At 42.0% G+C, this 13,501-nt stretch overlaps 1 protein-coding gene across 12 annotated transcripts in view; it reads right to left on the bottom strand.

Annotated features, from left to right (window-relative positions):
- CRACD (capping protein inhibiting regulator of actin dynamics) overlaps positions 1-13,501 on the bottom strand; it is a 271,856-nt gene that overhangs the window by 3,837 nt on the left and 254,518 nt on the right. For all 12 annotated transcript variants that reach the window (XR_006964274.1, XM_047090892.1, XM_047090890.1 and 9 more), the window contains 2 exons: positions 8,316-8,506; positions 7,572-7,734 (listed from right to left, as the gene is read on the bottom strand). Coding sequence is in view for 11 of the 12 variants with exons in the window: in XM_047090892.1 (XP_046946848.1) it covers positions 7,572-7,734; positions 8,316-8,506 (354 nt within the window). In the remaining variant the exon portion in view is untranslated. The remainder of the gene's footprint in view (positions 1-7,571; positions 7,735-8,315; positions 8,507-13,501) is intronic.

The following is a 13,501-nucleotide window of genomic DNA, read 5'->3' as shown; positions in this document are numbered from 1 at the left end:
CCTTTCTCTCTCTGGAATAATTAAGCCTATAGTTTCTCTAGATAACTTTATCTTCATTTCTTTTTCTCTGCCTCCTCCCTTATTTTCCTTGCTCTCTCTCTGAATCAAGCTATTTAGTTTCTCTGCCTGGTCAATGTTTATTTTTTCCTTTACCCTGCCCCTGTCATTTCTCTCTTTGTATGTGCTCTTCCATCAGCACCACCTCCACCCTGTTCTTTACTTGTAGCTGGTGTTTCTGGTTTTTTGCTTTTTGATTGTTTTTGTTTGTTTCATTTGTGTGATTGCATGTTTTTCTTTCCTGTTTATCTGTTTTCCTTTCCACAGCTACTTCAAGGAACAAATCAAAGCACACCTAGTGGAGGGTCCAAAACATCACTACAAGTAGGGAAATAAAATAACCAAAGTTACAACAACAGAGAGCAAGTAACTCTCCAAAACACACCTCCTGAAGGGCCAGGCCCTGGACAGTGTATGACCTCCTCTTTAATAAAACAGTGCTCACAGGTGCAGAGCACATAACAAGCTTTTAAAACTCACAAGGGATAGAAAACTAGCCAAAATGACGAAACGGAAGAATTCTCAAATTCCAGGAAGGAGTGGCCACTAAAGAATTGATCAAAACAGATATAAGCAATATAAATGAACAAGAATTTAGAAAAATAGTCATAAGATTAATCACTGGGCTTGAAAAAGGCATAGAAGACAGCAGAGAATCTACCGATGCAGAGATCAAGGAACTAAAAAATAGTCATGATGAATTGAAAAATGCTATAAATGAGGTGCAAAATGGAAGCGGTCACAGCATGGACTGAAGAGGCAGAGGGGAGAAGAGGTGAATTAGAAGATAACATGGAAAAAGAGGAAGCTAAGAGATTAAAAAAAAAAGTCCAGGATCACCAGTGGAGAATTAGAGAACTAAATGATTCAATCAAATGGAACAATATCCATATCATAGGAGTTCCAGAAGAAGAAGAGAGAGAAAGAAAGGGGCTGAAGGTGTACTTGAACAAATCAGAGCTGAGAACTTTCCCAATCCAGGGAAGGAAACAGACCTTGAAATCCAAGAGGCACAGAGAACTCCCTTCAGATGTAACTTGAATCAATTTACTGCACGACATATCATAATGAAACTGGCAAAATACAAGGATAAAGAGAAAATTCTGAAAGCAGCTAGGGATAAACAGGTCTTAACATACAAAGGTAGACACATAAGGGTAGTAGCAGACCTATCTACTGGAACTTGGCAGACCAGAAAGGAATGGCAGGAGATCTTCAATGTGATGAACAGGAAAAATATGCAACCAGTAATCCTTTATCCAGCAAGCCTGTCATTCAGAATAGAAGGAGAGATAAAGGTCTTCCCAAACAAACAAAAACTGAAGGAATTCATCCATCACAACTAAACCAGCTCTACAAGAGATCCTAAGGGGGATTCTGTGAGTGAAATGTTACAAGGACCACAAAGTACCAGAGACATCACTACAACCATGAAACCTACAGATAACACAGTGACTCTAAACCCCTATCTTTCAATAATAACACTGACTGAATGTAAATGGACTAAATGCTCCAATCAAAAGACAGAGGGTATCAGAATGGATTAAAAAATAAGACCCATCTATTTCCTGTCTACAAGAGACCCATTTTAGACCTGAGGACACCTTCAGATTGAAAGTGAGGGGTTGGAGAACTATCTATCATGTACTGGAAGTCAAAAGAAAGCTGGAAAAGCCATACTTATTTCAGAAAAACTAGACTTTAAAGTCCGCAACAAGAGATGAAGAATGGCATTATATAATAATTATGGGGTCTATCCAGCAGGAAGAGCTAACAATTACAAATATCTATGCACTGAATTCGGGAACACCCAAATACATAAAACAATCACAAACATAAGTAATCTTACTGGTAAGAATGTGTCAATTGTAGGGGACTTTAATACTGAACTTATAACAATGGACAGATCATCTAGACAGAAAATCAGTAAAGAAACAATGGCCCTGAATGAAACACTGGACCAGATGGACTTGACAGATATACTTAGAACTCTACATCCTGAAGCAGCAGAATATACTTTCTTCTTGAGTGCACATGGAACATTGTCCAAGCTAGATCACATTCTGGGTTACAAAACAGCCCTCAATAAATATAAAAAAATTGAGATCATACCATTCACACTTCCAGATCACAATGCTATGAAAATTGAAATCAACCACAGGAAAAAGTCTGGAAAATCTCCAAAAGCATGGAGGTTAAATAACATCCTACTAAAGAACGAATGGGTCAACCAGGCAGTTAGAGAAAAAATACATGGAAACAAATGAAAATGAAAGCACAACAATCCAAACCCTTTGGGATGCAGCAAAGGCTGTCCTAAGAGGAAAATGGCCTATCTCAAGAAACAAAAAAAAATCCCAAATACAAAATCTAACTGCACACCTAAAGGAACTAGAAGCAGAACAGCAAAGACACCTCAAACCCAGCAGAAGAAGAGAAATAATAAAGATCAGAGCAGAAATAAACAATATAGAATCTAAAAAAACTGCAGAGCAGATCAATGAAACCAAGAGTTGGTTTTTTGAAAAAATAAAATTGATAAACCTCTAGCTAGGCTTCTCAAAAAGAAAAGGGAGATAACCCAAATAGATAAAATCATGAATGAAAATGGATGTATTACAACCAATGCCTCAGAAATACAAGCAATTTATCAAGGAATACTATGAAAAATTGTATGCCAGCAAACTGGACAAACGGGAAGAAATAGAAAATTTGAACAGACCCATAACTAGTGAAGAAACTGAATCAGTTATCAAAAATCTCCCAACAAATAAAGAGTCCTGGACCAGTTGGCTTCCCTGGGGAATTCTACCATACATTCAACACAGAGTTGATACCTATCCTCAAGCTGTTCCAAAAAATAGAAATGGAAGGAAAACTTCGGGACTCAACTCATTCTATGAAGCCAGCATTACTTTGATTCCCAAACCAGACAAACCCAGCAAAAAAAGAGAACTACAGGCCAATATCCCTGCTGAATATGGATGCAAAAATTCTCAACAAGATACTAGCAAGTCAAATTCAACAGCATATAAGAAGAATTATTCACTATGATCAAGTGGAATTCATTCCTGGGCTGCAGGGCTGGTTCAATATTCGCAAATCAATCAATGTGATACATCACATTAATAGAAGAAAGGAAAAGAACCATATGATCTTGTCAATAGATGCAGAAAAAGCATTTGGCAAAATACAGCATCCTTTCTTAATAAAAACCGTCAAAGTCAAGATAGAAGGAACATACTTAAACATCATAAAAGCAATTTATGAAAAGCCCACAGCTAATATCATCCTCAATAGGGAAAAACTGAGAACTTTCCCCCTGAGATCAGGAACATGACAGGGATGTCCACTCTCACTGCTGTTGTTTAACATAGTGTTGGAAGTGCTAGCATCAGCAATCAGACAACAAAATGAAATAAAAGGCATAGAATTGGCAAAGAAGAGGGCGCCTGGGTGGCTCAGTCAGTTAAATGTCCAACTTTGGCTCAGGTCATGATCTCACGGTCTGTGAGTTCAAGCCCTGTGTCGGGCTCTGTGCTGACAGCTCAGAGCCTGGAGCCTGCTTCAGATTCTGTGTCTCCTTCTCTCTCTGTCCCTTCCCCACTCACACTCTGTCTCTCTCCCTCTCTCAAAGATAAACATTAAAAAAAATTAAAAAGAAAAATTGGCAAAGAAGAAGTCAAACTGTCACTTTTCGCAGATGACATGATACTCTACTTGGAAAACCCAACAGACTCCACCCAAAAGTCTGCTAGAAGGGATACATGAATTCAGCAAAATTGCAGGGTACAAAATCAATGTATTGAAATCTTGCATTTTTATATACCAATAATGAAGCAACAGAAAGAGAAATAAAGAAACTGATCCCATTTACAATTGCACCAAGAACAAGAACCATAAAATACCTCAGAATAAACCTAACCAAAGATGTAAAAGAGCTGTATGCTGAAAACTATAGAAAGTTTATGAAGGAAATTGAAGAAGTCACAAAGAATTGGAAAAACATTCCATGCTCATGGATTGGAAGAATAAATATTATTAAAATGTTAATACTACCAAAAGCAATCTACACATTCAATGCAATCCCAATCAAAATTGCACCAGCATTCTTCTCAAAGCTAGAACAAACAATCCTAAAATTTGTATGGAACCACAAAGACCCTGAATAGCCAAAGTAATATTGAAGAAGAAAACCAAAGCGGGAGGCATCACAATCCCAGACTTTAGCCTCTACTACAAAACTGTAATCATCAAGACTGTATGGTCATTGGCACAAAAACAGACAGACCAATGGAATAGAATAGGGAACCCAGAATTGGACCCACAAATGTATGGCCAACTAATCTTTGACAAAGGAGGAAAGAACATCCAGTGGAAAAATGAAAGTCTCTTTAACAAATGGTGCTGGGAGATCTGGACAGCAACATGCAGAAGATTGAAACTAGACCACTTTCTTACAGCATACATAAAAATAAACTCCAAATGGATGAAAGACCTGAATGTGAGACAGGAAACCATCAAAACCCTAGAGGAGAAAGCAGGCAACAACCTCTTTGACCTCAGCTACAACAATTTCATGCTCGACCTGTCTCCAAAGGCAAGGGAATTAAAACAAAGATGAACTATTGGGACCTCATCAAGAGAAAAAGTTTCTGCACTGCAAAGGAAACAATCAACAAAACTAAAAGGCAATCAACGGAATGGGAAAAGATATTTGCAAATGACATATTGGATAAAGGGCTTGTATCTAAAATCTATACAGAACTCACCAAACTCCACACCTGAAAAACAAATGATCCAGTGAAGAAATGAAAGACATGAATAGACAGTTCTCCAAACAAGACATCTAGATGGCCAACAGACACATGAAATGATGCTCAACGTCACTCATCATCAGGGAAGTAAAAATCAAAGCCACGCTGAGATACCACCTCACGCCAGTCAGAGCAGCTAAAATGAACAAATCAGGAAAACACAGATGCTGGCGAGGATGTGGAGAAACGGGAACCCTCTTGCACTGCTAATGGATTCATGCAAACTGGTGCAGCCGCTCTGGAAAACAGTGTGGAGGTTCCTCAAAAAATTAAAAATAGAACTACCCTATGACCCAGCAATAGCACTGCTAGGAATTTAACCAAGGGATACAGAAGTGCTGATGTATAGGGGCACTTGTACCCCAATGTTTATAGCAGCACTTTCAACAATAGCCAAATTATGGAAAGAGCCTAAATGTCCATCAGCTGATGAATGGATAAAGAAACTGTGTTTATGTACACAATGGAATACTACGTGGCAATGAGAAAGAACGAAATCTAGCCATCTGAAGCAACATGGATGGAACTGGAGGGTATTATGCTAAGTGAAATAAGTCAGAGAAAGATACCATATGTTTTCACTCATACGTGGATCTTGAGAAACTTAACAGAAGACCATGGGGGAGGGAAAGGGGGGAAAAGTTACAAACAGAGAGGGAGGGAGACAAACCATAAGAGACTCTTAAAAACTGAGAATAAACTGAGGGTTGGTGGAGGAGAGAGGCAAGTGGGTGATGGGCATTGACAAGGGATGACCTCATTGTTGGGATGAGCACTGGGTGTTGTATGGAAACCAATTTGACAATAAATTATATTAAAAAAAAAAAAGTAAAAGATTCAGAAAGGAAAACCCAGTGAAACACTGGGCATCTTTAGTGGGAACAATTAGGGGAAGAAAGTGGGTGATCATAACTGTTACATACAGAATTAGAATATGGTTGGTTTTAATTTCACAGTTTCTAGAAGCCTAAGTTTTTGTGCACAGCTCTGCCTACATGATAATAAGAAATAAAAGGTAAATGTTGTCATTCTAGCTATACAACCAGTCAATTCCAGGAAGAAAAAGATCAAACCAGCAGTTTGAACTTATCTTTTTTTTTTTTTTTCAAACTGGTGAGGTTAGAAGCTCCCCTCTGTACCAAGCTCGCGCTGGGGGCCTCCACTCCCTGCTGGCTCTCTAGACTTTCAGGCTGGCCTCACAATTCCAACACTTGTTTTATCAGATCTTAGAGACCTCCTAAGGTGAGGGATCTTGGCTTCTCTCTGAGTCCTATTTACTGCCCGTGGCGATGGCCTACACAGAATGAGAACTCTACAAATACTGACTGAAAAGACAAATACAAAAATAAAGGTTTGCTTTATTAAGCTGTAGCCACTCTGAACTGCATTAACTCTTTAGAGCGTCCAAGAAGTCTGTCAGAGAAAGGTATGTGATCTCTGACTCTGGAACTTTATTTTGAAAGAATGATCTTGGTGGCACACCCGTTTGTTTAGAACCTTTAATTCTTGGGTGTCAGATCAAATGAAATTATGCCCATGGAGGTTATTGAGAAATTATACAGTGCTCCAAAGTGGTTTTCAAATATAAAGGCTTTTTCTCTCCTCACCAAAATATTAAGTATAGCGTTAGTGGTTGAGACCTCTTTCCATTTCCATACCCAAGCTGGCAGGTAACAAAGGCATTACAAAGTCTAGATCTGGGGGGTGGGTGCCCTCTAGGGAACAGGGTTGCTCAGAAGGGAAAACAGGCCCTGTTAACCTCTGGGAGGAAGCTTGTTCCCATTCATATCCCTCCTTCAAGTGATTTGTAACAAGGTAACAGTTGGAAACATGACCAATCATTTTAATAGAATAAAGAATTTTTTTAAATGTGTGTCTTTTATATGTCATGAATAGGAAACCCTGCTGTTAATTAAAGTGGTCAGAAACTTGCTATCTGAATCCCCATCAGTGAGCAGAGACCTTCCCACTTTGCCTGGAGTATCTGAGCCCCGTGGGTCACTGATTCAGAGAAGCAGCTTCCAGTTCCAGCTAGGTGCAGAGCCCCAAGCAGGGGTTTTCAGATTTAGCCTCCACAAATTTAAGTTTATTGTGTCAAAGGAAACTAGACCCTGAGTGCACTTTTCAGCTCTGGTTTGATGTGAACCCCTTTACATACAACCCTGTGCTGCTCTGAGCCCGTCAAAACCCCACATCGCTTAAATTTTACCTAAACTTCACCCTTTTCCCCCCAAATCCTCTGATAATCTTGCCTCTTCCTTTCTTTAGGTGGTTCTTCTGGTACATGGTCTCCCTTACAGGAGAGCAAGTTAGCAAACCTCATTTTGTTGGGGCTACAGGCAGCGGGGTGTCGGAGAGGGAGGGCTTGTTTGATGTCCAGGAATTTAGGGAGCCAGGTGACACCACACTGGTAGCCTGGAACTGGCTGCAGTGGGAGGATTTACCCCACGAAAACTCAAATGCTAAAATCAGAGGTCTCCCCAGTCCCTGGAGGGTGACTGTTAACCATTTACCACCATACCACTGGTGGTGGGGAGCTGCTGGTGGTCTTTACCAGAAGTGCTTTCTCAAAGCTGACCTCTGGGGCTGTGAAGAGACTCGCACGCTGTGCCCGTTCCCAAACTCAAGGATGTAAAGTGGCTGTGAGAAGACAAGCCTCTCACCGCAGTTACACGGAATCCGACCTGCTCTCCCTACCTGTCACAGATGTGGGAAGAGTGTTGGCCTTTTTCAGCTGTTCCCTGCGCTCAAGCCTGGACGCTGCGGTCTCCGGCTTCTTCTCCTCCAGCTGTGGGCTGTGCTTGTGCAAGGAGCCTGCTCTGCTGATACTGCTGCTTCCAGGCTGCAGGATGACACCGACCTGGGTGGGCACAGAGTCAGGGCAAGTGTGTGTTCAACCTCAGGACACGGAAAGACTGACCGTGCAAGGCCTTGGGGGGGCTTCTGCCTGCCAGCCCCCAACCTCTGCCTCTGAAGGAGAAACGGGACTGCACTTGGGAGCAATGTGTGGCCAACCATGACGCCAGCCATGGAGCAGCTCAAGACAAAGGTCCCAAAAGAGGGAAAGCCACTTTTGTAGGAGTCCCAGTGAACAGACTATAAAATCAGGGCCACAGAGCAAGACTCCTGATTCTTCTCCCAACTCACTGCTCAAATGCATTCACTTTCCTATTTCTCACATAACTGCAGTGTGTGTGGATCACTGCTAATAATCACGGACTCTACCAAATCAGGTTAACCTAACTGAGAGCACAAGGAAACCAAACAAAATTACTGCTTGAAAACACTTCCCTGGTTTAATGGTTGTCAATTTATTTACTGCTCTACCCTAAGCATTCACCACTCCCAGCTAGCTTTTTTTTTTTTTAAACCCTTGTGACCTACCTAAAAGATAGCCAAACTCGAGAAGGAAAAGTTAAAGCCGAAGACCAGGCTACTCACGTTCTCTCTGGAGAGCTTTTCTGCCTGTTTGGCCTCCCTGGCTTGCTTCCTCTCCTCTCGAGTAGCTTGCTGCTCCCGAAACCCCTTCTGTTTCTGCAGTGCTAACGTTATCCACAGTGGCTGCGCAGTTTCAACCTTCTCCGCAAGTTTGGAGCCATCTAACGAGTGCCTGCTCTGAAGAACAGGCTTTTCTGGGGACAAAAAAAAGACTGCTGTTACGATTTATATGATGTATCTGGGGGCATCTGGCTGGCTCAGTTGGTAGAGCTGTGGCTCACGATCTCGGAGTCATGACTTCGAGTCCCACATTGGGCGTAGAGATTAAACTTTAAAAAAAAATTAAAAAGCAGTATACATTTGGTCTTCATGCCCATTTCTAGAACACAGTAAAACCCTTGGAATTTCCTAAGTGATGAGAGCATAAGGTGTCCCTCATTCCGTTAATGAGATGACTTTGGGACCATCCTTAAGGCTGGGGGCTGGTTGCCAGAGGAGCCAACCATGTGATCAGGTTTGAATCTTTCGTTCCCACCCCCCAACCTCTGGGGAGGGGAGCAGGACTAGAGGCTGATTTCAATTGCCAATGGCTGATGAGTTAATTGGTCATGCATATATAGTGAAACCTCCATAAAAACCCAAAAGGACAGGGTTCAGGGAGTTTCCAGCTGGTGAACACATGGAGATTTGTGGGGAGAGGTGTCCTTTGAGGGCATGCAAGCTCCATGCCCCTTCCCCATACCCTGTCCTTATGGATCATTTCCATCTGGCTGTTCCTGAGTTACATCCTTTTATAATAAACTGGTTATCTAATAAGTAAAATGTTTCCCTGAGTTCTGTGAGGCGCTCTTCCAAATTAACTGAACCCAAGGAGGGAGGGGGTCGTGGAAATCTCTGATTTAAGTTGGTCAGAAGCATAGGTGATGACCTGGATGTGGGAATGGCATCTGAAGTGGGGACAGTCTTGTGGGACAGGTAGACAGCATCAGAACTGATATGAATGATATGAAATGTAAGAAAGCCAGCTAGTATCTGAGGACAGGCTGATGGTGTGGAGACCTGCCCCCACCCCCTCCGCCCACCTCACTGGAATAGTGATCAGAACTGGTAAAGGCAAGGGTACCTGGGTGGCTCAGTCGGTTGAGCATCCAACTTTGGCTCAGGTCATGATCTCGTGGTTCATGAGTTCAAGCCCCACATTGGGCTCACTGCTGTCAGTCTGTCAGCACACAGCCTGCTTCAGATCCTCTTCCCCCTCTCCCTACCCCTACCCTGCTTGCGGTCTCCCAAAAAATAAATATTAAAAAAAAAAAACTGGTAAAGGCAAAGGGAGGTTTACAGTGAAACTGCTCACTTACCTTGATCCTTCACCCCTTAGAACTAGTGACATGAAATATTCAACTGTCCTTTCCTAACACAAACTCTGCACTGATGCCCGAGGGACTTCTCTGGGTGGAGAGGTAATATTTCTTATCAACAGAAAAATAGAAGTCTTTTCCTTCCCTCAAAATGGGACTAGAAATACAATCTCCAGTGTCAGAAAATCTCAAGCCTACAGGGGACCCAGGCTGCTATTTATTATTCTTATTTACTGCTTTATTTAACCCCTTCCCAAACATCCTACCCAGTGTATGAAAGAGGTAAAAAGGGTGCTGCTCGATCTATCCCATGAGACTGCTGAGGGCAGTGGGGCTCTGAGGAATGCAGTAGGAAACTGTGATTTTGGTCCAATGCTCTCTTTTGACAGAGTGAGTATGAGGGGCCACAGCAATCCAGTGCGGTGCCCCAGGTCACCCAGCGGTTAGTGCACAGGCTGAAGTTTGAGCCTAGGACTCCTGACTTCCAGTCTGAGCTTTTCCTGTGGTTGACTGTCTTGCCTATGCAATGGGGTAAACACACTTCACAGGTGGCTGGAATCAGAGGTTGAGCAACTGGACTCTTAAACTGAGCAGCCCTGGGCTTGACCTTGTGTGACCTTACAAAAGCTACTTAACTTCTCTAAGGTCTTCTAATCCATAAAGTGGAGATGACAATGGCACATGCCTCATCAGACTGCCGTGAAGATTAAGAGATCCTGGGTATCATACTAACCAGACAGTTGGCAGATAGAAATCACTCTACAAAAGTGACCTGTACTTACTATTGATGTCTATGAGAATCATCCCCTTCTTTTCCTCACGTAAAAATTAAGCCCTTTTATAGATAACCATTCCAGCAATGAGTCCTTTACTACCTCAAATGAAAAGGGCTCACTATAGACCTGTTCTTTGGAAATTCACTACAAGTTTACACATTGATGATCCAGAACCTTACCAACCAGGGCTCTCACTGATTTGACTTTTTATTGAGGAGAAAGAACCAAAGTAAAATCAAATTAAGAATTCAAGCACAAAAAGGAGGCAGATTCTGCTTTTCTATACCTTTAGGCCTATAATACTCTACAAAGAGAATTCTTATTTACAGTGAGTCTTGGTCATTATGCTCTCCCTAGTCATCAAAGTTTCAGCTATGATCTAACACAGTAAAGAAAAGTGACACATTTCAGAAGTATTAAAAAAAAAACCTGAAAGGTATTTTTAGTTGTTAGTTAACAAAACAAAAACAAAAACAAAAAATACAAATACACTAGACCCTTGAACAACATGGGTTTGAATTGGCCAAGTCTACTTACACACGGGTTTTTTTTTTTTTGTTTGTTTTTTTTGAGGGAGGGAGGGAGGGAGAGAGAGAGAGAGAGAGAGAGAGAGAGAGAGAACGCATGCGAGTGGGTGAGAGGGGCAGAGGGAGAAAGAGAAACTTAAGCATGCTCCATGTCCAACGAGGAGCCCAACGTGGGACTCAATCCCATGTGATCCCAGAATTACAACTTGAGCTGAAATCAAGAATTGGTCACTCAACCCACTGAGCCACCCAGGCTCCCCTACGCGGTTTTTGTTTTGTTTTGTTTTTACAAATACAGTACAGTACTGTAAATGTATTTTCTCTTCCTTATGGTCTTCTTAATAAGATTTTCCTTTCTCTAGCTTACTTTATTGTAAGAATACAGTATTTAGCATATATAACATACAAAATATGAGTTACTCGACTATATTATCAGAAAGGCTTCCACTAGGCTATTACTAGTTAAGTTCTGGGGGGGTCAAAGGGATTTTGACTACACAGGAAGGTAGCACCCCTGACCCTCATGATGTTCAAGGGTTGACTCTATTCACCACTTCAAGCATTCTGCTTAACTGAGAGGCTTTACACACAGGAAATAATTTAAGTTTTGTTCTACTCCAGGGCAGTGTAACACCTGTTTGGAAAATGTCTGAAACCAAACTGCCAAGATCCAAATGATTTCCATTTAAAGTTATTATGTAGGGGCTATTATGTATCAGTTGGTTAAGCATATAACTTTGGCTCAGGTCATGATCTCACAGTTCGTGAGTTCAAGCCCCATGTCAGGCTCTGTGCTGACAGCTCAGAGCCTGGAACCTGCTTCAGATTCTGTGTCTCCCTCTCTCTCTGCCACTCCCCTGCTTGCTCGTGCTCTCTCTCTCTCAAAAATAAATAAACATTAAAAAAATTTAAAGCTATTATGTAAAAGGGAATCCTACACTAAACATTCCACCTGAACTTGCCTGGAAAGGTCATTAAAACAACTGGCCAGTTTCCTGCCAACAATTCTGACCAGCGTTTTATCACAAGGGTCAAAATACCTTTAAAGTAGAATTGCCTACTTTTTTTTTATTTGAAAAGATAAATCGTTAGCCAGATTTTTATTTCCTTAGAACTTGGTTTGAATAGCACATCCTGGAGTTATGACCAGACTTTAGAAAGGCTGTAACACAATATATGTAAAGGGCCTAACAGGTCTGGACTGTAGCTGGGGACCAATAAACAGAAAATGTTTTAGGATGTTAAAATGTGGCTCCTGTCTGAATTTCAGCCCAGGATGCCCAAAGGTCTTCAACAAATAATGGCACCGATTCCCACATCCTGAAGTAAAAGTTCTAGATCACTTACTTGGGGCAGGCCCACAAAGTGGCCAAACAGCTACCACAGGGTCATAGAAAAATCAGAGTTGAGGTGGAAGAAGCCAAGGTAAAATACCTGTTTAAACCTATTCTCTCACATTCTACACCCAGTGGACAAGGGGACCCACAACCCACTCCAATTCCCTCCTTCAGGTTCTGGGGACATGAACCAGTGCATCCTGCCCTTATAGGGTTTTAACCACTGCTCCCAAAGGTCAGTTCTGGGAGAAAGGGCCACTTAATATCTGTTCCACCCGCCACAAGGAGGTGGGAATTTTGGAATGAGATGACACTGCAATAGAAGTGGTAGAGGGCAAACACAGGAGGACACAGGAGGATTATCACAGCGGAGTTATGTCCATTGTTGTTTCAGTGACCTTTACCTGAAATGTATATGATGCTCCAGGTGTTTTAGCTAATAACAGCACTACAGGGTCACAATCAACAAATAAAGTTGGAGATCCAGGCTTAATATTTTTATTCTGATGGGGTGTTCAGTCAAACATGTTTGGCCTGCATGGCCTAGAGTGAGCAGGAAGACCCCAGTGGTCTTTAGACAGCACCCATGGGCATGTGGTCTTTGCTTTCATGCTGCTTTTCTACCAAGTAAAGAAAAATTCAATTAGCAGAGCCTGACAGCCCAGAATCTGGATACCGGGGAAGAAAACAGGGGCACTGCCAGTTTTGGATAGGAAATTATAATGATCAAAAGGGCTTCCCTAAGAGAAAGAAGCACAGCAGAGAGCTATTTCTTCCGGGAGAAGATAAGGAGAATGAGAGAGTCCTCCAGACAGTGAGAGGGACCTGGATGATCATAAAAGCTACGGACACAAAGGCTAATGTCAAAACTGAAAATGGGGGTTCCAATTCAGGATGGTGACATAGGAGGGTCCTGCACCCCCCTCCCCTCCCATGGACACACTCAATATGCAGCTATATATGGAACAATTCCCTTTTAAAAAAAATCCAAAAACCAGCTGAACAACTATGCAATGGGTGAATGAGAAAAACTCACACAGAAGGAGGTTGGAGAGGGTGAGACACAATTTCACCATAAACCCACCCCCTGTACAGCAATTCATAACTCCGAGGGAACTCACAACGGTCAGCTTCTCCTTGAGGAACAAAAGGTTTGGATTCCACACCTGGGGCCCCAACTTTTAAGACTTT

Source organism: Lynx rufus, unplaced genomic scaffold (genome assembly GCF_022079265.1).
Source record: "Lynx rufus isolate CCGP_SWC_20201006 ecotype Redwood Valley unplaced genomic scaffold, mLynRuf1.p SCAF_3, whole genome shotgun sequence".
Lineage (NCBI taxonomy): Eukaryota > Metazoa > Chordata > Mammalia > Carnivora > Felidae > Lynx > Lynx rufus.
Note: the sequence above shows the minus strand (reverse complement) of the source record. Positions and strands in the feature narration are given on the sequence as shown.